The sequence below is a fragment of the Chenopodium quinoa genome, unplaced genomic scaffold (assembly GCF_001683475.1).
Source record: "Chenopodium quinoa cultivar QQ74 unplaced genomic scaffold, ASM168347v1, whole genome shotgun sequence".
Classification (NCBI taxonomy): Eukaryota; Viridiplantae; Streptophyta; class Magnoliopsida; order Caryophyllales; family Amaranthaceae; genus Chenopodium; species Chenopodium quinoa.
Window position 1 is genome coordinate 3,879,311 of NW_018743920.1, and position 24,983 is coordinate 3,904,293.

Sequence of the window (24,983 nt, forward strand, 5' to 3'; positions counted from 1 at the left end):
CACGTGTCAAACATAGATTGTGTTTCATCAAACTAAAGAAAAAACCCTAAATTATATACTCCATACTTAGTTTAAATCGTTTTAATTATTTGACGTGTTCTGACTTTGGCACTATTCACATAAGTTTTTTTCATATTGTTTGACGTGTTTTGCCTTTGGGCACTATTTACATAACATTTTTTTTGACTTGTGAAAAAAACATAGCTATGTGGGGTTTTGTTAGATGTGTTATAATATGAAAGTATCCATAATTTAAAATACAAACTACAGTAACAAAACTAGATTAAAGTACGGAAATGTAAAGAAAAAGAGATTAATAAACAAAACTCCTTAAAAAAAGATACATGACTTATCACTCGAATATGAACAGAACAAAAATAAAGCAAATCGAACATGACCTAAGTCACATGTTTGCATCCTCGCCCAACAAATATTGATGGTTTACTAACAATAACAAGCTGTTTACTTAAATTTGACTCTTTAACCGTACAACAAAACATTGACTTACATTGCATAGAGACCAATCACAAAATCCAAGAAAGTTGGAAACTTAACTCGTTTCACAATTATAAGAATGTTGATCTAGAGATTTTTGGTCCCAATCTTGCAATCTCAACAAAATCTATCAATTTTAGCTAAATTATGGTTTTTTAATTACATGAGATTGGCATTTCTTGGTGTTGTAACTTGGAAAATGATGTTACTTTAATGAAAAGGAAAAGGGTAGAATTATCTCTAATATGTTAGCAATCTCAACGTAACGCCATTGTTTAGGCAAAACATCTCCCTTAAACTATAGCATTGTATCATCCTCAATCTCAAACATGTATAGTTCATTGAATCTTGGGATTTTGGTATCAAGAGCATACAACGAAGAAGATTGTGTTTTTCCTTAATGCTAAAGCCATGCATGCGCGCTAGCTATATCATGAATTAAAACATGAGTATACAGATCGAATCATGTGCATGGTATACCGAGTGTACAATAGACAACCTAATATACGTACGCAATGTTTATTAAATGGTTTATCCAAATTAATTTTTCTTTTTGACAAAATCTAAATCGGCTTTTTTGATATTGTGGTTTCTTCCACTAAAGTCACAACCCTCCCCTAAACTCATGAACTCTTTTTCACTGAACCATTATAGATAAAGCTGTATACCTTAACTAACAAACATCCAAACTTTGCTTTAAATTCTTTCATATTCTAACTAACAGGACTAGGCATGACTCAAGTATTACCTAATTCGATCATTAATAAAATAATCATTCGTGAATCGAATAAGGGTGGATCGTTAAAAATCAGTGTGCAACCACACCAGTAGACAGTTACCAGATATTGTGAAGCATATTATCTTCGTTGGAAAAGCACATTTATACGATACACCAACAAACAAAATATAAATTTGTTCATGTTATATATACTTGTATATAAGCAACTTTGCATAGTTCATTAGACTTTGTTAACTGATTTGAAGGCAGTAACGTGATCAAATCATTAACGAATCAGCAACTGATATTAGCTTTAGCATTAGCAGCCAAATTTGGGACAGTGAATCAGTCAAATGGACTAGTAATTAATTTTATTAGATATGCAAATCAATCTCACTTTCACACCAAATGTAAGTTGTAATATTAATTTTAATAGATATGCAAATCAATCTCACTTTCACACCTAATGTAAGTTAAAAAATTAATTTTATATAAGCTCTTTAAGCCATGTTAAATCGAATCAATATTTAAAGATCAAAGTTAAAGTGCATTTTTTCTACTTATTTTGACTGATTTCAAACATAATATAATAGTTCAGATGATTTCGGACAAAAATATAAAAAAAGTTCCAAAGTTAAAATACACACGTTGATTATAATATACTAAACCTTTCCTTATATGAAAATCGGTCTTTTTCGAGTAAACCTATTTTTTTATTAATAAACTAGAATAGTCCTAAGCCATAAGTTATTATATTCTAAGTAGAGATCTAGAACTTTCAAGAGTTTAACTCTTTTTTATTTACTTATTTCCATATTAACAGTATATAATAATATACAATATATGAACAACTTTTGTTGTGGTTCAATTTGAATTTAAATATTATTTCAGCATAAAATTTAGAAATTACTTATTTGATGCCAACATTAATTACCAATACTAAAGAATATCATGAAGATATAAACAACGTTGTCTTATAATTAGTAAATCGAGCAACAAACCTAAGAAGACTTTAGGTTGTTCCAATTTGAGACCAACCAACAACATATCATGTGGAAAATCCTAAAATTGCAATTTGCAAGTGATTAGGATTTAGGAATACTTGTACACCAAATCTTTGAACCAGATAATGGCAAGTAGCATCAATAATTTAATAAACAATTTTTTATTTAGCATTAACAATAATTAGTTAGTTATCTCTAAAATCTGTTGCAATAATTGTGGTTTTAATTTTGTTTTTAGTTCGTATTTAATCATGTGCTGCTTACTCAAGCTAAACTCTTGATGATCGATATGAGGTAGGCCATTTTCCAACCACATATTTGTAAGTAAATTAATTCTTGTTTTGAACATATAAAGATTTGGTGGTATGTGAGATATGCTACACATCTTGTTTGTTTTAGCATAAGTATGTGTTAATCAACTATTTACATCTTAATAAAATCAATAGATATAAGATTTTTTATACTTGTAAAAAGAGACTGAATTGGAATCCCAATTCTTGCTAATTTTGATTGCATAAATATAATAACTCTTTTAAGTTGCTTTGGTCTCGTATTAGGGAAGAGATGCAAAATTGATCAAGAAGTATGAAAGCTGTTAAGAGTGATGTCAGTTAATTTAATCTATCGCCGAATTTATAATACGGAGTATCTTCTATGATCAAATCTTGTCCACAAAATTGCAAATACAATTCTCTCGTCACTTATCACTTAAAGTTTGATGAATGTGTGAAATGTATTTGTCATTATAATAATGATATATAATTTGATGGCTTGGTGCTTGTCAAACAAAAAAAATCTCCCTTGATGAAACAAGTTCATTATTGATTGGAAATATTATAGCCTCTCCTAGATGCTTTATTTGTTAACATGCAATGTGGCAAGACTTCCATCACACCTCTATGAGTTCCACATCAAATAAAAGCTTAATTTGGTTATCAATTGAAAAACAGAAAACATGTAGGCTCCATATAATTGTGAAGCTTCATTAAAGTTTAGTACCTTTCTAATTCCATGATTGTTCATCCTAATCGAAGCATCTATTTAATTCCATGTATATCTATTTCAATGCATCATAAACTCTTGTCACAAAATTTTTAGACTAGTCTTTGTCACTCTTGTCGCACGGAACCAATAATATCAAACACATAAATTAGATCAACTAGACGAAAAAAAAAAAAAAAAAGAAGGTGATTTTTACTTGAATGGGCAAAAAAGACTGATTTAAGGTGTTCGGTTTTGTATTTGATACTATCGTCTTATTCTTGTTTGTCGTCTTCCTTCCTTAAAAGATCAATTGGTGACTTAACCAATTTAAACTTCACTCTAAAAATAAGAGTCGAATATGCTCTAAGATACGCTTAATAAAAACATAAAACCTTGAATTGATTCCGTTACGAGATGAGGTAGGTTCCTTATAAATCGGATATGATTCTTCAAATCCTATCAACTAAAAGTAGCTTAACATATAATATACCCCTAATTGCCTATCTTCCATCTAATTAATGTCTAAACCATAAATAATTAATACAGCCCATTGTTTGTTTGGGCGTGTAATTCAATTATTTTTCTATAATTTTGCTATAACCATGGTGTCTATGACGTGTGTTGGGAGGTGGGACCTTATAAAATTTTGTGCAAATCCAACCAAACAAGTCCTTAAGCCCTCTAAATTATCATCTCATTGCCGGGTAATTGTTCCCTTACAACTCTACCTTTGCTTTGTTTTGTATAAACATCCTTCCTTTTTTCTATTGCCTCCTTTGCCAACTTTCTAATCTTTCTACGTAGTATTACAATTTTCCCTTTAAAATTATAAACATTAACCTCTTCTCGAAAACTACTCACAAATTTCATAGTAGTAAATTGTATTTTAAGTTTATGTCCACGTTCACCTCCCCATCTTAAAAACTACGTCGTTTTATTTTTTACACATACCCCACTTTTTTCGATACTAGTCATATTCACCTCCTCTTAGATTATCCCCTAATATATTTATTGTCAACTCATTGGCATGTAATATATATACACCACATTGTCTATCATTTTTTCAGTCAGTGGAGAAGTATCCTTCCTCCTCACATTGTTAAGTTTCTTCTTTTTCATTTTTTTTCCTTGACATCCTTTTCCTAATCACTTGAAAAAGAAAAAAAAATAAAAAATAAAAAATTTCATTAAGTCATGGCTGAAATCCAACAATTTAAGAGTGTTTCATATGTTTCTTCAAAGAGAAAGGGAAGTGGATTATCAAGGAAGTGTGCCTCTTTGGTTAAAGAACAGCGTGCTCGAATTTATATCCTAAGAAGATGTGCTACAATGCTTCTATGCTGGTATATTCAGGGCGATGAATAGAGATCCTTCATCCGAGGGTTCTGTGTTAGTGTGTTCTGATGTGATCCGGTGCATATCAATACTAGCTAAATATACGAATACGTAACTATACCTTTTTCTAGGATACGGCTGGGCTGGCTGGCTAGTAATTCCTTCTCTCTCCCTTTTTTGGCGATCTCCTCCGATTTTCTCCTGGCGGGTCGAGCTTGATTGGTCAAGCAATAGTGCAGCTTCTTTTTATCACCATCTCTTATGACATCCAAAAATTTTGACCCATATGGCAAATATATTATTGGGTTTTTTACTTTTTTGTTTTGGATGTTGTTGTTTCAGAGATTTTATGGGTGCACTACTGCTTTTTTTGGCGAACCAGCAGAATGCTGATGAGGCTTCCAAACATAACCTCGGCGTTGCTCGGAGAATCGGATTTGAGGTAGCTGAAAAGGGGATATCTATACTCACACTTGTGTTGACTGTAACTTGAAAGAGTTTTGTCCAGGGGACTAATTATAAATATATTATGTATGTTGATCAAAGTTTGGTTATATGTTTCTGATACCTTATGTTATGATATACAAAGTATATGAAGAAATTAAAATAAGCGAGGGTCTTGTATGTACTTGTAGTACTTGAACATTCCAAAGAATAATAAAGTTATATTTCATGTCAAGAATATTTGTTCCTTTAACAATATTGTTGGTTGCTCTTACGTTAATTTCTGAATAGAATGTTACAGGTTTTCCTAATACACATTACACACAATACAACTTGCATAAAATGACCAATATTGTCATTAAAGCTAAAACCTTAATTTGTTCAATAAGGTGAGAGCAGATACATGCACATTGCAGATAAGACTACAAACGACAATCAAGAGTAGGCACACACCAATCGCAAATAATTATATGTACCCGAGTGCACCATTTGATTCTTGCCTGTAATGGTGCTTGTCGCCTGTTGCCACTAGGCGATACAGACAGGTTCAAGGCCATATCCTAATTAGTTGTAACATTATTTGCATAGCTTGGTTGCAAAACCGATATTTTCGAAGCCTCAAACGAGTAATATAGAATCATTATATTCAAGTGTTTATCAGTAATGGTGCCCCAATTAAGACAGGTTTTTGTTCAGACAAACTCCAATTTGAGCCAAATTTTAAACTCAAATGCATCCCCATTGACCAAAAAAACATTGTATATTTTCTTTGCTGAATCAATTTGAGGATTGTCTCAAAGATCAATTCGAGGAAAATCAATTTCAATTACAATAATAATAGTTTCTTGAGCTCAAATCTAACAATCAAACCAATTTGACAGCAAAATTACACATAATTTGTCCAAATTAGCAAAAACGCGATCAATTTCATTGCAATCAACTACAATTTCTGATCAATTACAAGCAAAATTAATGCTCATATAAATCAAGCATATGATTCAATTACCAGCTTCAATCACAAATCAACAACAATCACACACTAAAATTAATCCAAAATTAGAAAACCCTAATTGAATTAAAACTCACTATAACCACCAGATTCAGCATCAAGAAGACCACCATAAGGATCAGAATCACCAACCGGAGCCCTAAGAACACCGTGCAAACAAACAAGCACAGCCGAAACCACAATCGAAACCAGCAAATTCATCCAAGCATGAGCAACAACAAAAGCGATGATCGTAATCACAGAAAGCACACCAACAATGACTCGATCGTCAACGACGAACCCTAGAATTTCGAGCGGAGAAGTGCGGGAGTTGAAGTAGAAGTAGTACCAGGCGATTGCGGAGGCGAAGACGAGGAGGAGAGAGAGAGGGCGAAGAGCGAGAGTAAGGAAGAGGACGATGAGGAAGATGTTGAGGTAGTTGAGTTTGAAGTGGGAGAGGTTTAAGTTGAGGCGAGTTGTGGCGTCGGAGAGGGAGACTGGGATGGAGAGAGAGTGGATGTCGAAGAATGACGGCCATGGTTGGGTGGTTGCTGCGGCGGCGTAGCCGCCGGAAGGTTGGGATGACATTATTGATTATTGTTTTGGGAATGTGGGATGAGAAGAATTTGGATCGTAGACCGGCTAAGTTTAGTTTTGTTTACAAAAAAGAATAAAAAAACACTTGGAATAGTCTTTATTTGAAACAAGTTTTTCTAATATCGTTGCAATTTGAAAACTAAAAGAATAATTTGCCACGTTTTGTTTGTCCGATCAAGAATTAAAGGAATTGCGTTCTTGTCTTGATCATGTTAATTGAGAGGGTGAGATGATGCTGGATTGAGGGTGGAGGACGATGGAAGATAGGAGAAGAGGAGGGAAAACAACGCTTGTAGGGGCGGATGCTATGGTGGGGGTGCTTAGATGCCGAGGATCTAGTTGTATATACAATTGTATAAAATAAAATTTTAGTTAGTATAACCTAAGTTGAGATAAGTACCATGTAAGGTTGAGGTGATGGAATTGTGACATCGTTCCATACATTGTATCTTTGAGGTCGAGGGATCAAATTTTATGTAACTCATTTATCAGAGGTTGAACTTAGAGTGTTAATACTAATAAGAGTAACAACTATTGAATTAGTATACTAAATTAGCATGACTCAACTATAAAATTAGATCCAACTCAAATACCCGAATTGACACCTCTAGTTTTGAACATTAGTAGTTGAAGACTTAAAGTCGTGATTTAAAAAGCTCAAAAATAGAAACGTTGCAACACATTTTTTAACTAATGAAAGAATAAGTAACAATAACAAGCGTGAAATTGGAAACATCACAACTCACAAACTTGCAAGAGTTGCAACTATTTCAAAATGAATAAAATAATAATTAACAAAGCCCAATATCCTGAAAGATTTCATTTTGCTTAATCTTTTGCAAATTACACCTTAATAAAATGATTACTCAATACAATCTTTTTTTTAAAATATAACGTCCACATCCTTCTTATTAAAGAAGAAACCCAAAATTTCAGACATCACTGAAATCTGGCCCAGATTGAGGTAGAGCATCAAGCAAGCCATCATAAGTAGGAGCTCTAAGAAAGGCGTGCAAGCAGACAATAACAATGGAAATTAAAACAGACAGCAGTAGATTAATCCAGGCATGCCCAATGCCGAAGGCTAGAACAGTAATACCAACAAGCACTCCAATGATGATCCAAAGGTTGAAGACGAAGACAATGCACCCAAAGACACGTAGTTGGAGAGGGTAACGTGGGGTCACGTATAAGTACACACAAGCGTAATTAATAATTAGATAGAAGAAGAAGATATTGAAAGGGAGTCGGCAAGGGGTGAAGCTTAGAAAGAGGTAGAAGATTGGGAAGACCAAGTTTATGTAGTTGAGATCGAAGTGAGTTATGTTTTGGATTAGTCGAGTTGTGGCTTCATGGAAAGAGACGGGAAGGGAGAATGCGTGGATGTCAAAGAATTCCAGCCATGGTGCTATTTTAGCTGGTGAGACGACAGAGTTATCGTTGGCTGCTTGCGACAAAGGTGTCATTAAGAAATTGGATTCTGGTGGCAGGATCAATGAAGGGTATTGGGCTGGTATTGGAGAGGATGAGAAGTAGTACTCCATTTGGTGTACTTATATACTGAACTCTTTTGACTATGTCAGTGCTGCTTTCATTTCAATATTCAAGATATGACACATTCAAAGAGTTGATTACCTGTGGCCCAAATATAAAATTTTATTAGGTGTATGCTGTGGGGATCTGCAATTGTCTGCATCTTTACTATACTGGATTGTGCTGTTGCTGGCTTGCAGATGTGCTTCAAATTGCAACCTGTCTAGAGCTTCAGAAAACAATACGAGGATAGATTGCCAAGATCCTTATTTCATATACTAATTTATCGATAACCAGATGCTGGAACGAAAAAAAAAAAATTCCATCAAAAGAGTATTCAGAAACATGCAGATACTTTCTGGACTTTGAATTCATAATACCAGATTTTCAGTTCAAGTGGAGAAGCAGATCAAAAGGTATTTTCTACGGAGTAGTTTAAAATTCACACAAAAGAGATAAGTAATGACTAGTCAATTTCAAAATTCAAGAGATAGCTAACCACAAGAGTTTGCATCTAAAAGACACTCGGTATTCATAAGATTTAAAATAAAATGGATGCAGCTTTACAACCAAAATGCTAACTCTACCAAGAACATGAACATCAAGCAGGGCCTTGGTGGCATATAACATATCATTTAAATTAAAAGGATGTTGCACCAAATAGGCAATTACATACCTCAATTAGTCAACCACAAGTTTTCTTCGCTTGTATCTAACCATCACCTTCCCCTTTACGCCCACCACCATTGCATTCCAGTCAATCTCTGGGAATGGAGATATTAGCTCAAATTCAAAATTTCTCAACAAATGGCTCCAAATTGCCTTTATTTGCAAATAAGCAAAAGGCTCTCCAAGGCAGCCATGCCTCCCCCCTCCAAAAGAGATGTATGAGAATTGCCCTGCTAACTTATCTTCATCCCTTCCGGGGGCAAAACGCTCAGGATTATAACTGTCTGGATCTTTGTATATATGTGGGAGACGGTTTGCGAATGCTGGTGAGGTGGCAATAATATGACCCTTTGGGACTTCATATTCCATACCATCTCGTGTAGTCACATTGAAATCACTGTGTGATTGGCGCAACAACATAATCAGCGGAGGATGAAGTCGAAGTGCTTCCTTGATGCAGCGATGCAAGACATCCATTTCAGATAAAACATCATGGTCTACATTTTGTCCATGCTTCTTCATCACAGTTTTCTGTTCTTCAACCACAGCTGAAAAGAATTCTTTATAACGAAGAAGATATGCTCCAGTCCACGTAGATGTAATGGAGCTGGTATGTTGGCCAGCAAATAGTGCAGCAATCAACAGACCTGTGACTTCTTCCTCTGTAGTAGGCCGACCGTCTTTATACTTTGATTCAATAAAGCACTGCAACATGTCATTCTCACACTTTCCAGAGGATTTACGGGAGCATATAATGCGTGAAAAAATTTCTGCGAGCTTCTTACGGGCTCTATCACGGCGGCGATGAGCCGGGATGGGCAGGTATGGAAACATAACACTAATGGGTAGCATCCCATTATCAAGATCGTGAAATAGGGCAGACACATCGTCAAAGAGCTTGTCACGGACTTCCTGACCCAGGAGACATCTACTGGCAGTCAAGATAATAAGATGCTCCAGCTCGTATTTCAAATCAACCTCTCCAGAATCTCCCCACTTGGAAAAGTATTCCTGCATATTCAAACAAAAATTTATAATTTTCACATAAGCAGTATACAAGGTTAGGGTCAAGACCAGCAAATTAAAATGAATGCTCATATAATACACCAAGTAATCAAGTATATTGGATAACAGGTAAGATTGTAGTACTTGGTATTTTATAAGGATGATCATACCACAAGTCTACAATATCAAACACAATAGGAGAGGATTATGAAATTCCTTGCTAAAGGATGACAGCAAAGATCATACCACAAAAAAAATAAAAAAAATGTGAATGTAAACTTCCCAAAAACAAGTAAAATTCCATCTTCCACCAACAAAATTCATTCAGCTTATAAGATATAGACTACATAGAGAGAAGAAGACCTGAGCTTCCATAACCATGTGATCAACATAACTCTTGAGCTTATTGGCTCGAAGAGCCTCAGTGAAGAAGCGGAACTGCTCCTGGCGGATGGAATAGTCTACATCAAAGACAACACCGGGTCCAAAAGTAGGGACATTGAAGCGATAGACCTCCTGCTGACTGAGATCAGTCTCAGGTGCCTTGAAGAAATGAGCAGACACTTCAGGACCAATCAAGAAGGTAATATTCTTATTGACCAGATTTAAGGTGAATACACTTCCAAGCTTTGGGTACTCCTCCCTCAGCATGATAATGGGGCCCTTAAGGAAGCGAATAAGGCCACCAATAACTGGAGGGAAGGCCTTAATCACAGGAGGAAGGCGTTTTCCAGACTTTAGCATAATGAGCGCTGATATCAATTTAGCAGCAACAAGGGTTGCCACAATGAGTAGCCCCACATATAAGAACTTATTGTCCAGGACTTCCATCTCCATGCTTGTGCTAACTCCCTGAAGAATCATGTGAAAATACTTAACCAAACAAATATCAAGTACCCGTTTCAGGTATAAAATATAAATACACAAAAGCAACACTTGCACAGAATTTTCTAGTTTCAAAGGACTAGAAAATATAAAAAGTCCACAAAGTTCTGTACTAAATTTCTCAAAATCCCACACGCCATTCTCAACCCCTGCTACTTCTCCAACATACAAACACGGCAGTGTCCATAGGTCTCGAATAAGACAAGTGTATCATATACAACATGCTTAGTTACACAAATTACGTAAAGGCTACTCCTTTGCAAATATGACTATGAGGTGAATGGTGTCACTAAACAAATTTGTATACAAATTTCTGTAAAAACTCAAAGTCAATTCCCCCCCCCCCCCCCAACAAAAAAAACACCAACCATGTATTAACAGTTCTTAGTCATTTGCTTACACAAGAAAAAAGGTGGATGTCCGTTAGCTTAGTTAAATACTCGAGGGTGTTAATCATAATCAAACCTCGTCTACATCAATGCCATTTGTAGCTCTATCTACACCAAAGATACTTAGATGAAACCAAGCTACACACCCTTCTCCCAAACAATAATTATTCATATACTTTATACTTTGGATGCGAAACCATTAAATTCAATGAAATCTAATGACATTGCAGTTTAGCTCGTGGGCTGGATTAGACTCGAAAATTGCAATACATCAGCAAATTTTGGCTCAATTATTAAATTAGAGTCCGAAAATCACATAAAATTCCTGTCAATTAATAGTAACAACGTAAATGTAGCAACAAAATCAATTATTGCAAGCTTTCATAACTTCAGAAATCATAACCAATTGTTTGATAATCCGACTTGAATATAAATATTTGGATGTTAATAAAATGGAAGATTCAAAAAAAGAAGTTGAGAAATAATAACCAACAAGAACTCTAAATTGAATATAATAGTACTAGCAATTAAATTAACGAAAGGGTAAAATTAAACCCTAAAATTGTGAAATAAATATTAGGAAGATTAATAAAAAGGAACAATAATCATACCTGAGAAGCTCCTTGAATGCAGGAGAGAGCTCATAAGCCACTTCAAGTAGGAGAGAGAAAAAAAGAAAAGAAAAAAAAATCTAATGTGGACAAGTACGGTATTGGGCTTCAAATTGAAAATGGGCTGAAGGGACCTACTACCCCATTACTTTATTTAATCGAAAACGAATGCGGACAAAACCTTCCCATTCATCTCCTCCACAACGCCCAAAACAACACCCACCACCATTTTCTCTCTCCTCCATCACTACCACCTAACGCCATTCTTACCACTTTCAATATCCTAACTCACACCGACTTCGCAAATGAAAGGGTATAATCTTAATTTCAGGAATATTATCTCTTTTTTTTTAATATATAAATCTATTCAAAAAAACCAGAAATTTTTACGATCTTATTTAACTCCAAATTCTTATGGTTGATCTTGCAATTTTTTTAATTTCAATTGTTTTATACTACAAATTAAGTTTTTAAAATGATGGTGTTTGTGAAGATTTCCGATTAAATTGATGGTGTTCGAAAAATTAAAACTCTGAAGAAGGGAGGAGGGTGAACTTTGCCTTTGTTTTTGCTTTTGTTGAGCTTCATGGTTCGTAAATTGATGGTTCGTAATTTCAAGGGCAAATAACTTATTAAAATTTCAAGGGCAAATAAGTAATTTCAATATCCTAAACCCTAAACCCTAACCCTAAACCCTTAACCCTTAACCCTAAACCCTAACCCTAACCCTTAACCCTAAACCCTAACCCTAAACCTTACCCTAAATCCTAACCCTAAACCCTTAACCCTAAACCCTTAGCCCTAACCCTTAACCCTAACCCTTAACCCTAAACCCTTACCCTAAACCCTTAACCCTTTAACCTTAAACCTTAAACCCTAACCCTAAACCCCAAACCCTAAACCTCATATATAGGAACTCTAAGTATACCATGCAAGCAAGCAAACAAAACAACCGTTGTGAAAATTACAAGAAAGTACACCATATAAATCCATGGGCGCCCAAGACCGAATGATAATAATTGTACAACAATGAGCAGTACAAGGAGTTTAGGGCTGAGATTGTATAAGGAGTGATGACCTTTTTTTACTTTCTTCTAGAGCTACATTAGGAGAAATATAATTCAACTTTCCTAATATTTAGGAAGTGCATTTGTACATTTGTAGACTAGTACCATAGTAGTATGCAACACTACTAGTCATTTATCTTGACCTAATGCTTTATCAACAATGAGCTAGTTAAACAGCAGCCATATTAGAATATGATTATTCTTATTTGTTAGTTGACTTGTACTAGTAGTACATTTGAAAATTTGAAGTTCTTATTTGATCAAACTTGTTCATAATAAATATAATTATGTGGTTGGCTATATTAGCTTGCTGTCAAGAGCAGTCCATGACCATTTCTATGTTCCAATTTTTTTGAAGAAAACATTAAGCCGGAGATTGAGATATTTATAACAACTCTCTCTGTTCCTTTGTGTTTGTATCATATATGATATATAACGTTATAAAACTCTCACATAAAGTGGGACCATGGTGCAAATAAAAGGGGTCAAAGGAAGTAATAGTTGTAAGACTCAACAAGTGGAATATAATTATAAGTATGAGTATTAATGAAGAGTTATTAATGGTACTTGAACTATACACCTTTAAAATGATACAATACATGTTATTATCATTCTCCTTATTACACGCAATACTCTAAAATGAAGGGTATCATTCATTCATCGATGAATCAAAAGGATTTGGTGCTAAAGAACACCATATATATTATACTATTATTAATTAATAATAGTAGCTTTGAATTTTAAAAGTCAAATTTTAATTTGGGTCAAACACTCAAACTAAGCCATGTTTACATCACCTTATTTTTGCATAATTGAAATTATTTTTAATGAACTAAAATTATATATTTTGCTAAACTTAAGTTATTTTTTTGGGTTTTTTTTTACCAAAAAAACAAAACCAAAAAATTGTTTTTTTACATACCACATGTCGTAAAAAAAACCGGTAAACCTAACGGAATTTTGTAAATTCTTTGATTTTTGTGTCAAAAACATGTTCTTTAGGGATTTATGGGGGTTATTTTGGTCCTTTGAACTCAATGGAAAAAAAATGATCGAAAATGGCTCGTTTTTACTACTAAAAAATACCTCCATTTGCATGAAACACGCAAAACGAGCCATTTTGATCATTTTTTGTCGATTTTGACCTCAAATTGGATGTACAGGGCCAAAATGCCCCCAAAATCTATAGAAAACATGTTTTACACTCGAAAAATCGATGATTTTATTTTAACCGTTAGATTTAACGGTTTTCTTGAAGGTAGGTGGTAAAAAATAATTTTAGAATTTTTTTTGGTGGTACAAAACAATTTCTTGTTTTTTTAGTGATAAAAGTCAAAAAAAAAAATTATTAAATTGAAATTATTTTTACTGATTCTCTATTATAAATCTACGTTAGAATTACTAATTTTTACTGAACATAAATTACTTTTACTGAACTGAACTTATATATTTTTGCTGAATATTATTTTTGTAAATTGAACTGAAGAGGACCTTACATATGTGGTTTGGCTATATTAGCTTGTTGTCAACCTTAGTTCATGACCTTTTTAATTTCTATATTCCATATTTTCTGAAGAAAACATAAGTATGAACCCCCAATGCGTTTAGAAGTATGAAAAAGCGGAACAAGTAATAACAAATTAACAATGAAATACAGCTACGACGCCAAATTAACCTCTTTAATTTGGTTATTTTACATGAACTTTGAATTATACTGAGAGTAATTACTTACCCAAACATGCAGATGATCTAGCCCAAATCATACTCCAATACAATATATAGTTGTACATCTTACAAGGAGCGACTTAATTTCTATTTCCCAAAACATTAAACATCAACCTGTGGAGGTTGATGAGATTGAAGTTGTGCGTCAAGTAAACCTTGATATTGATCATAAACGGGAACTCTAAGCATACCGTGCAAGCAAACAACCGTGGCGAAAGTCACAAGCAAGCACACCGGATAAGTCCATGGAAGCCCAAGCCACACTAATGAATAAGTGGCCATTACAACATATATATATACAAGTAAAATACTAGAGGATTTTAGGTGAGGCCGCTCAAGATTGGAAGGTTCTGGATGAAAGTACCTCTCGTAGAAGAAACGGGACGCTAAAAAAGCGGCCAATACGATATAGATATACACGATTGGGGTTGTGATGAAGGCTACGTAGAAGACGGTGATGTTGAAAATGAGGAGTAAGTAGTTGACATGGAAGTGAGTTAAGTTTTGTTGCAGCCGACTTGCGGCGTCGAGGGGAGAGGCTGGAAGAGAGAATGAATGGCTGTCCCAAAATTCCCGCCATGATGGATAAACTGGTGCTACGACCACTTTTGTTGTGTCACTGGATGCCTCCGGTGTTGACGACGGCGACATTGTTCAGTCAAAATCTTTATTAGAAATTTCCCGATATCTAGGAAGTGTATTGTTTTGTATATTTTTCTTTTTTTAGGAAAAGTGTATTGTTTTGTACATGTACAGCTACTTTGGGTTCTCTTGACTAATGCTGTCAACAATGAGCTTCGTAAGCCTTGAGCACACCATGTTAGACAAGTATTATTAATTGGAAGACTTGTTGTACATTTGAAATTTTGATTGCCTTAATTTGGTCAAACTTGAACTACGTTGTTAATTATGTACTTTGTATGTACGTTGTTTGGCTATATTTGCTTGACTTACAGTTTTTATACTCATATTAAGGAAATTTTCACTTTTTCTATTACTCAAACACCCCTATTTCACTTTTGTTATCCAAGTAAAATTTTATTTTGCTACCATCAAAAGTTACAGCATATAACTTTTGCTACCACTTAACATAAACCGTTAGGATTCCGTTAAGTGGGGGCCCATTATCTCATTAAATAATGATTTAATATATTAAAAAAACAAATAAAGACTTAAAAAAAATAAAAAGCTTTAAAAAAAATAAAAAAAATCTCAGCCACTCCATCCCGTTAGCCACCCCTTCCCCCTCCCCGTGTTGGATGCCGGCAACCTCATCCCCCGGCACCGGCGACCCCATCTCCCTCCCTTTCCCCCACCCACGTTGCCCACCTCCCTCCTCAAATGCCTCCTTCAATTCCTTTCAACCCATCTTCTCACTCTCTTTCTCTCTTCCCCTCAATTTCACTTTATGCCCTCCCCTCTTTTCGCCTTCACTAGCAATTTCCCGACGCCGAAAACCATGTTTCTTCCCCCACCCAAAACCGGCACCGTACCCCTAAACCTAAACCGGCACCGTACCCCTAAACCTAAACGAACATCACCTTTAAAACCACCCTAAACGAATTTTAGGGCTTCATTTTTACCCTTTTAGGGTGGTTTCGGGGAGGGTTAAGAGACGCTGTCTTAGTATTAGGAATAGCGAGTATCCGCAGAAGTTAATGCAACTGAACCCTTCGCCACTCCATTTTGTGTGACTGACCAACCTAGTGAATCTCGAATTTCATATTGAAAAAGGAGGAGGTACATCAAGGCAAAAGTCGAATCAAGCAAAGATCCTCTGGCATTAGCTAGCTAGTAGCTGCTTTCCTGGGACTTCCTCGCTTTTCACTGCTTAACATCTTTGGGAAAATAATTGTTAAGTTTTACATTGTTTTCAAACAAGAAAGCACTTAAATAAAGTGTGGGAACAAAACCTAGATAATGTGATTACAATAACAAAATAATGTAATTAATCAAATACAACAAAAGTATTACAATCAAGTATTATATATCTATGTAACTACTGAAAATTACAAAGACTACACTAATGTGAAGATAATCAAACTTGCCTTAACTCCAAACCGATCAAAGTGAGCAATTAAACACAATAGAATAACCACCCTCTCCAGTGATGAGATCCATTTAATGCAAGCAATTAAAAAGTTATTGGGTCTTACCAGTAAGAACACTAGTGTAAACTCTATAAAGATTCACAAGTTAATAAGTTAATCAAGAGAGGACATTTGAACATTAAACACACTCCAATTAATAAGTTAATCGAGAGAGGACATTTGAATCTTGTGTTCTCTACCTAGCCTCACTGAATTGACATAATCCCTAGGGCTATGAGCAGAAATACCTGGTAGAACTAATCCTACAACCCTCACGAAAACCGAACACCAGTCCTCTTTATAATCTGTTCCATACACATAACGCATTGTCAAGGCCCTGATCAACTCCCACACAGCATTCATGTGTGCCGGAATTAGGTACCTCATCCCGTAAAAGTTTTTGTTCGGCTCCTCTTTCACTTGCTTCAAATTCATGCATGCCAAAATAAAGCATCAGATATAATTTTTTCATAAAAAGATCGAGATTATGAAGTAGGGTGTGTTGTATGTACCTGTTTAGTGTAAAAACTGTCATAGTAGAGGCTGTTGAGCCTTTTGGTTTTGATGGACAAATTGACAAACTCGACTAATGAATGTTTTGAGTCTTTGGTGAATAAAGGATTCAAGCAAAGTTCGTTCCGGAGTAGGAACTTGGATGCGGAGTAGCATTCTCTAAAAAGCCTCGTGCAAATCTCACGTTCTAGTTTTAATTGTGAGCACTCAATATTATAAAGTCGGAAAGGAACTCAATGACTTATGTTAAAAAGACTACTGGAATAAAAGTTAGTTTTAAAAGATAATTTCTTAAAGAAAAGATAATTTGTAAAAGTTTTAATAAAGATAATTATCGAAGATAATTATCTAGTTGTTTTAATAAATAATAAATTTATCTTTTCAAATAAAATCTTTTTAAACAAACTTTTGATAATCTTTTAAATAAAATATTTGATAAAGTTAGCAAGTGGTTTTTCTGTGTGAAAATCTTTTATACGGCTAATGGTTATCAAGTTGTTAGGATAGTGGTTTAATTAGATAAGGCTAGGAAACCTCTTCATGATCACAATCTGTCAAGATAACTCCACAAGTTGTTAGTGGGTTGTTGACATGTGGACGTGATTATGGTGGAGGTTAATGACTAAGCCTTCTCTATAAATACTCGTGCAAACTATCTCAGAAAAATATAACTCTTGAGCATAAAAATTCCAGTAGCCTTCTAATAACATAAAGAGAGTTATTATCCTTCTTATATTCTTGAGTGCAATAGGTATTTGTAATCACATATTGTATTCAAGTACTTAGGGGTTGGGATTGTGAGTTTGTAAAGTGAGGTCAAGGAAGCTTCGTTGCTGAAGGCTTCTGTGAGAGTTGGGAACAAGTTCCTAGTTTGTGGAACTTGTTAACGGGTTTGAATCTTCACTTGTAAAGAGTTTGATTACATAGTGGAAATTTAGAAAAGCCTATATCTTCTCTCGTCATTATTTCATTTAGTTAAATTCCGCAAAAGTTTTTAGATTTCACCTCAAATACAATTCACCCCCCCTCTTGTATTAGCCAGTTAGACTTTCAGTTGGTATCAGAGCGGGAACTCAGAGCACGCAGGCAACCCTGTTGAGTAAGTTCCTGGGAAAATGGCTTACACAGAGGAAAAGGAATTCGGGAGTACATCCATTCAAAGGCCTCCATACTTCAACGGCAAATATTATCCTTATTGGAAGGATAAGATGGAAATCTTCATCCAAGCAGAGAATTATCAGGTATGGCGGATTATACAAGTAGGAGATTACGAAATTACGAAAACGAATGCTAACAATGAGGTAATCCCTAAACCTATGGATGAATATGAAAAAACTGATTTCGAAAAATTAGAAATGAATGCTACTGCCAAAAAGTTTCTAATTTGGGGACTTGGACCCGATGAACATACTCGTGTCAAAGGGTGCAAATCCGCAAAGGAAATTTGGGATCTTCTGGAAGTTACACATGAAGGAACGTCAGATGTTAAACGTTCCAAAATAGATATTCTTTTATCTCAGTATGAGCGCTTTGAAATGGGAAACAAAGAATCCATTAAAGACATGTTTACTCGATTTAAAAGTATTACTAACGAACTAACGTGTCTTGGTAAGATAATTCCTATAGATGAGCAGGTCAGAAAAGTCTTAAGAAGTCTTCCAGACAATGACAGATGGAGAGCAAAGGTTGCAGCGGTGCAGGAATCAAAAGACTTCACCAAGTTCAATCTGGAACAGCTTGCGGGTTCCCTCATTACTCACGAGATCCAGTCGAACAATCGGACTCAGGAGACTGTCAAAAGTCAAGGGCTAGCATTAAGAGCTAATGAAGAATCCGAAGAGAAGTCTGACATCGATGAAGAAGAAGCTGCAATGTTGGTGAGAAGGCTGAAAAAATTCTACCGTAACAACAAGTTTTTAGACAAGAAGAAAGGATACAGTAAAAGAAATCAGGAACCCAAAGCCAAGTCTTCTTGTCACAAATGTGGAAGCACCAACCACTTCATCAAAGAGTGTCCATTATGGGAATCTGAGAAAGGCAAGGGAAAAGAAGCTGATCAAAGCAGAAATTCCAAGCCTAACTTTTCTAAAACAAATTTCAGGAAAGCAATGATTTCCACGTGGGGAGAATCAAGTTCCGAAGAAGAGGAACAGGAACACACAGACGATGAAGTAGCCAATCTCTGTCTAATGGCAAAGCATGATGATGAGGTAGTCATTCAACCTAATTATTTGAAATCTCTCTCAAAGGATAAATTAATCTCTTTATTGTTAGAAACCTTAGATGAATATAAAGAATTATGTGCAAAACTAAGGCAAGCCGAAAAGGCAACTGGAATTTGTAGAGATCATGTTAAGTATCTGAATAGCTTAAGAAATGATGTTCAAGGCAGATTCTTTGAATTGTTAGATAAAAATATTATGCTAAAAGAATCCCTTGAAAGAGTCAAGAGTGAGAATATCATGCTGAATATTGAATTGACTCAATATAAAATGTTGTGTACTAACATTGATTCTTGCAGGTCTACTGAAGTTCCTTTAATCATGTTTAATAATGAACTAGAGCATGTTAAGAAAGAGATAAAGGAAACCAATGATAAAAATGAGAAACTAGAAAAGGACCTAGAAATTGCAAGAAAAAGTAAAAATACAGCAAGCACGGGTGTTCCCAAGTGGGTAAAGGAAGCTCAGACAAAAAGAACAGAAGGTCTAGGCTATGTTCATAAGAAGAAGTCCACTGGAAAGAAAAAGAAATATGTGAACTTACCTAGTGAGACCGTTTGTTCTTTCTGTGGTAAAAAGGAACATCGCAGTGAAGAATGTACTAAGAAAGCAAATCTGTACAATAAGAATGTGAATTATGTTTGGCAGAAGAAATCTGATTTAAATGTGTCAACACAGGAACCCATGAATGAAAGGGTTCCTACTACTAACTCTTAATTTCTTTTGCAGGTCGAAGTGAGGGGGAACAACCAGTGGTACCTCGATAGCGGTTGTTCTAAGCACATGACAGGAGATGAATCCAGATTTCTCTCACTGACGGCCTATACAGGGGGAACAGTGACCTTTGGAGACAATAAGAAAGGCAACATTGTTGCTGTTGGCAAAGTAGGAAGGTCAAGTTCCCATGCAATTGACAATGTATTTTTAGTCGAGGGTTTGAAGCATAATCTACTCAGTATTTCTCAGTTTTGTGATAAAGGAAACTTTGTAAGCTTTTCTTCTGAAAAATGCAAAATCATCAACAATAACACTGGTAAAATCGTTTTGGAAGGAACTCGTAAAGGGAACACATATACCATGGACCTTAACAAAGTTCCAAAATACAATCTATCTTGTTTAAGTGTTATTGAGGATGATCCACTTCTATGGCATAAACGTTTTGGACATGCTAGTCTTTCATTGCTTGACAAATTAAGGTCAAAGGACTTGGTAATCGGATTACCTTCTATCAAATTCCTAAATGACAAAATTTGTGAAGCCTGCATCAAAGGAAAGCATGTTCGATCATCATTTAAATCAAAGAAAATGGTAAGCACCACAAAACCATTGGAACTCATTCATATGGATTTGTGTGGCCCCGTTAGAATTCAAAGTAGAAGTGGAAAAAGATATGTCTTAGTTCTTGTGGATGATTATTCTAGATTTACATGGGTCATATTCTTACATAGTAAAGATGAAACTTTTGATATGTTTATGACTTTCTTGAAAAAGGGCTTAATTAGGCTAGATTTTATTTCTACTGAATGTCAAATTGCTGATATATTAACTAAGCCTTTAAGCAGAGACAAGTTTGAAAAGATGCGTGTGGAATTGGGGATGCTACGGCTAAAGTGATTTTTGTTTGGAACCCCTAAGGTAAAATCGGATGTAACTAACAATGCTATGCTCAATCTTGTGTGCATAACACAGCTGAAATTACCCAGGGAAAAGATTTGTGAAGTATTGAAAAGTCACTTATACATACTTTTAATATGTTAAAAATATTGAGCCATGTTGTTTCAAGTTCCCTTTTCATCATTCTTTATTCTCTGTATTATGATCACGTAAATTATCATCATAATTTACAATCCATTTGCACTTACCATTTTTTTATATTGTTAATTTGTTTTCCTTCCTATTATTATCTTTTTTGCCTTCCTTATTTTTTTTATCTTTTATTCTTATCTTTTATTCATATTTTTATCTTTTTTTTTCCTCCTTATTTTCCTTTGTTCAGTTCTGCTTTTATTTGCTACGTAAGATAAGAAGCATGTATATCAACTTCTTAACTTACGATTTTATTTTATCAACATTGAATTAGATGAGTGCAATTATTTCACCAAATTAAATCCTACTACCTCTAAAACTACCCCACTACCTCACAGTTTAAACCGTCACTTTTCTTTCTCACTCCTCCCCATTAAACTCTTTTTCTTCTTTTCACTCCACCTTCACCTATCAAATCAATTAAATTCCCCATACACTCCCATAACCGGCCTCACTCTCTCTCCTTCCTATTCACACTATTCATCTTCTCCTTCCCTTCATTTTATCTTCAACACCATGAAAACCAACCGAAACACCACCCCAAAAACCCGATCACCACCATTCAAACCCTCCTCAAACACGGGGTCTCCACAACCGGTGCCAATTGCGGTGGTGCATCCATCTGCTCAGCCAAAGAGGAAGGCTAAGGCTGTGAAGGGCGGCGACAGGAAACGGCGCGCAACCACCAAATTCCCATCATGGAATTACACTCTCGGATATCACATCAACTATGATTGGTGTGTGGCGAGTAAGTTCACTGAATTTACTTCTTTAATTGATTATCAAAAATGGACTCACTTGTTCCAGAATTGTTCTCATTACCCTGTTTATCCTAAATTTATTTATGAGTTCAAAAATACCTTTCAATGTGATAATGGTGTGTGCTCGGCCGTAGTTAATGATATTCCAATTTCGTTTGATGCCAATTATCTTGGAAATCTATTTCAAGTTCCTGTTAAAGGCTATTGTTCTTATTTAAAGCACAAACAATCTGTAAACATTGGCCATAATGATGAATGCAAAATCCTTCAATTTATTGGAGGAAATCCGAAAGTGAAAACTACTCACCATCATGCCCTAACACCCCTTCATAAGCTACTGTTTACCTTCACCTGGAAGGGTATAGTACCCCGTTTACAAAAACGGAGTACCGTATCACTCTTGGATGCCTCCCTCATATTCTGTCTTGCATGCAAAATACAGATTAATTTCCCTGCTCTAATGATTGAACACTTGAATTTTTATGCTCAAAAGACCACAATTCCATATGGCTCTTTCCTTACTGTGTTGGTCAAATCTTTTGGTATTGATGTTGAATGTGAATCCCCAACATATCTCAAACCCGATAATATCCTCTCTGAACAATCATTACTTAGACTGAGTCTTAGGCTTACAAATGGCAAAGTATGTTTTGTGCCTCGGAATGGAGGGGAGAAAAAGAAAGGGAAAGGGAAAGAAGCTGAGGAAGAATGTGACGCAAGTGATGAGGAGGGCAGTGACCAGGGTAGTGAGGTTGCTAGTGAGGGTGCTACCACCTCCAGTGATTCTGAGGGAGATAAGGAAGAAGAAAAAAGTTCTAACGGAGAGAAAAACAAAGAAAAAATACTTGAGGGAGATGTGCAAGGAGAAAAACAGGAAGATTCTGAGGGGGAACATAAGGAAGTTTCTGAGGGGGAAGCTCGAAAATCTGACTCACATGAGGGGCAGGGAACTGATCAAAGTGAGGGGGAACATACCACAGACTCTGAGAGCACAGCTGGACCACCTGTCATTCCTGTGTTTACAGGGGGCCTTAGAAGAAGTAAGAGGAATGTGGTCAAGCCTGCCCTTTCTACTACACACCCTGTGACTGTAGAAACCATCAGCTCCTCAGACAAATCTGATCCCACCTTCAAACCTACCCAAGTCCCCTTTGCCATTGAACCCTCTTCTATTCCTGTCTCATCTACTAGGCAGCCTCCTCATTCACCTTCTCCTCCTCCATTTCAGCCTACTGGCTTTGCTGCTTTCTCTGGAACTCGTGTGTTTGTTTATGATTTTCAACAGGTTAAAGCAGATATGGAGAAGTTGACTACTCTGGTGAGCAAGAAACTGGAGGAAATGGCCTCGGAATTGCTTTCTCTTAAAGGCCAGGTGCAGGCTCTGGCAGAATCTCAAGCAACCGGATTTGCAGGCGTGGAGGCAAAGCTTGCACAGGCTGAAGGCAAGTTTAGTGAAGGCAACAAGGAGATCTTGGAAACTATCAACAAAGTAGCCTTTGGGGAAGTCGAGGAAGACTCTATTGATCCCACAAATCCAACCCTTGATCCTACCAATGCAGCCTCTTAAATCCTTGATTGCACTTATTCTAATTTCATATGTTGAACAATTTTATTTTGGTTTTGTTTAATCTCTCTGAACTTTGGTTTGTACGCCTTTATCCTTTGCTACATTCTCTATGTTCCTCTTCTATTTCCTAAATCGGAACTTGGCTCGTATTTTTCATATGATTGTGTGTGTTTGCTGATAATTTGGTACCTAACTTATTTTTGCCTTGCATTATTTGAGCTCACTATTCCCTACGTAGTCTAGTGGGAGTATAGCAAAATGTTTTTTTTCAATCTTTTGATAATGCCAAAAGGGGGAAAAGACAAACTTCATGGCGGCTAAAGTGTTTACCAAGGAACTCACACATCGAAGGTACAAACTTTTGCTAAGTTCAGTTTTTAAAGTCTTTGTTAATTTTTCTTTTGCTCAGTTTTTTTTTTAAAAAAAAAAAAAAAAAAAAAAAAAAAAAAAAAAAAAAAACTTTTTAATATTTTTCTAAGTTCTTTAATTGTTTTTTTTTTTGTTTTCATGCCTTACTTTAAATTTTTGTTGCATGCCTGGATGATTTTATTTACCTAAGTTTGTCAATGTTTGTCATCATCAAAAAGGGGGAATTTGTTGAGCCTTTTGGTTTTGATGGACAAATTGACAAACTCGACTAATGAATGTTTTGAGTCTTTGGTGAATAAAGGATTCAAGCAAAGTTCGTTCCGGAGTAGGAACTTGGATGCGGAGTAGCATTCTCTAAAAAGCCTCGTGCAAATCTCACGTTCTAGTTTTAATTGTGAGCACTCAATATTATAAAGTCGGAAAGGAACTCAATGACTTATGTTAAAAAGACTACTGGAATAAAAGTTAGTTTTAAAAGATAATTTCTTAAAGAAAAGATAATTTGTAAAAGTTTTAATAAAGATAATTATCGAAGATAATTATCTAGTTGTTTTAATAAATAATAAATTTATCTTTTCAAATAAAATCTTTTTAAACAAACTTTTGATAATCTTTTAAATAAAATATTTGATAAAGTTAGCAAGTGGTTTTTCTGTGTGAAAATCTTTTATACGGCTAATGGTTATCAAGTTGTTAGGATAGTGGTTTAATTAGATAAGGCTAGGAAACCTCTTCATGATCACAATCTGTCAAGATAACTCCACAAGTTGTTAGTGGGTTGTTGACATGTGGACGTGATTATGGTGGAGGTTAATGACTAAGCCTTCTCTATAAATACTCGTGCAAACTATCTCAGAAAAATATAACTCTTGAGCATAAAAATTCCAGTAGCCTTCTAATAACATAAAGAGAGTTATTATCCTTCTTATATTCTTGAGTGCAATAGGTATTTGTAATCACATATTGTATTCAAGTACTTAGGGGTTGGGATTGTGAGTTTGTAAAGTGAGGTCAAGGAAGCTTCGTTGCTGAAGGCTTCTGTGAGAGTTGGGAACAAGTTCCTAGTTTGTGGAACTTGTTAACGGGTTTGAATCTTCACTTGTAAAGAGTTTGATTACATAGTGGAAATTTAGAAAAGCCTATATCTTCTCTCGTCATTATTTCATTTAGTTAAATTCCGCAAAAGTTTTTAGATTTCACCTCAAA

The 24,983-nt window shown here is 35.3% G+C and overlaps 4 protein-coding genes across 5 annotated transcripts; 1 reads left to right on the top strand and 3 right to left on the bottom strand.

Annotated features, from left to right (window-relative positions):
* Positions 1 to 3,747: 3,747 nt before the first annotated feature.
* Positions 3,748 to 5,215, top strand: LOC110687611. The gene has a single exon (XM_021864250.1). It carries the CDS (start codon positions 4,396 to 4,398, stop codon positions 4,564 to 4,566), a length of 171 nt encoding a protein of 56 aa, XP_021719942.1. The 5' UTR covers positions 3,748 to 4,395; the 3' UTR covers positions 4,567 to 5,215.
* Positions 5,216 to 5,810: 595 nt separating this feature from the next.
* On the bottom strand, positions 5,811 to 6,885 carry LOC110688004 (PRA1 family protein D-like). The gene has a single exon (XM_021864667.1). It carries the CDS (start codon positions 6,554 to 6,556, stop codon positions 6,056 to 6,058), a length of 501 nt encoding a protein of 166 aa, XP_021720359.1. The 5' UTR covers positions 6,557 to 6,885; the 3' UTR covers positions 5,811 to 6,055.
* A 397-nt stretch (positions 6,886 to 7,282) lies between these two features.
* On the bottom strand, positions 7,283 to 8,135 carry LOC110688006 (PRA1 family protein D-like). The gene has a single exon (XM_021864670.1). It carries the CDS (start codon positions 8,107 to 8,109, stop codon positions 7,498 to 7,500), a length of 612 nt encoding a protein of 203 aa, XP_021720362.1. The 5' UTR covers positions 8,110 to 8,135; the 3' UTR covers positions 7,283 to 7,497.
* Positions 8,136 to 8,287: 152 nt separating this feature from the next.
* On the bottom strand, positions 8,288 to 12,321 carry LOC110688005 (sterol 14-demethylase-like). 2 transcript variants are annotated; one of them, XM_021864668.1, is made up of 4 exons: positions 11,658 to 12,319; positions 10,136 to 10,624; positions 8,775 to 9,778; positions 8,288 to 8,398 (listed from the first exon to the last, which is right to left on the bottom strand). In XM_021864668.1, the coding sequence occupies exons 2-3, from the start codon at positions 10,607 to 10,609 to the stop codon at positions 8,780 to 8,782; spliced, it is 1,473 nt and encodes a 490-aa protein (XP_021720360.1). In that variant the 5' UTR covers positions 10,610 to 10,624; positions 11,658 to 12,319; the 3' UTR covers positions 8,288 to 8,398; positions 8,775 to 8,779. The 2 variants fall into 2 exon arrangements, with proteins under 2 accessions (XP_021720360.1, XP_021720361.1); XM_021864669.1 differs by lacking the exon at positions 8,288 to 8,398 and having other exon boundaries at positions 8,435 to 9,778; positions 11,658 to 12,321.
* Between the last annotated feature and the right edge of the window lie 12,662 nt (positions 12,322 to 24,983).

What these genes read in the sequence shown, in the direction of transcription:
- LOC110687611 (XM_021864250.1), top strand. Translation starts at nt 4,396, where the DNA reads ATGGCTGAAATCCAACAATTTAAGAGTGTTTCATATGTTTCTTCAAAG.
- LOC110688004 (XM_021864667.1), bottom strand. Translation starts at nt 6,556, where the DNA reads ATGTCATCCCAACCTTCCGGCGGCTACGCCGCCGCAGCAACCACCCAA.
- LOC110688006 (XM_021864670.1), bottom strand. Translation starts at nt 8,109, where the DNA reads ATGGAGTACTACTTCTCATCCTCTCCAATACCAGCCCAATACCCTTCA.
- LOC110688005 (XM_021864668.1), bottom strand. Translation starts at nt 10,609, where the DNA reads ATGGAGATGGAAGTCCTGGACAATAAGTTCTTATATGTGGGGCTACTC. An exon ending in ACATGGTTATGGAAGCTCAG is followed by an intron (nt 9,779 to 10,135) that starts GTCTTCTTCTCT and finishes TTGAATATGCAG; the next exon opens with GAATACTTTTCCAAGTGGGG.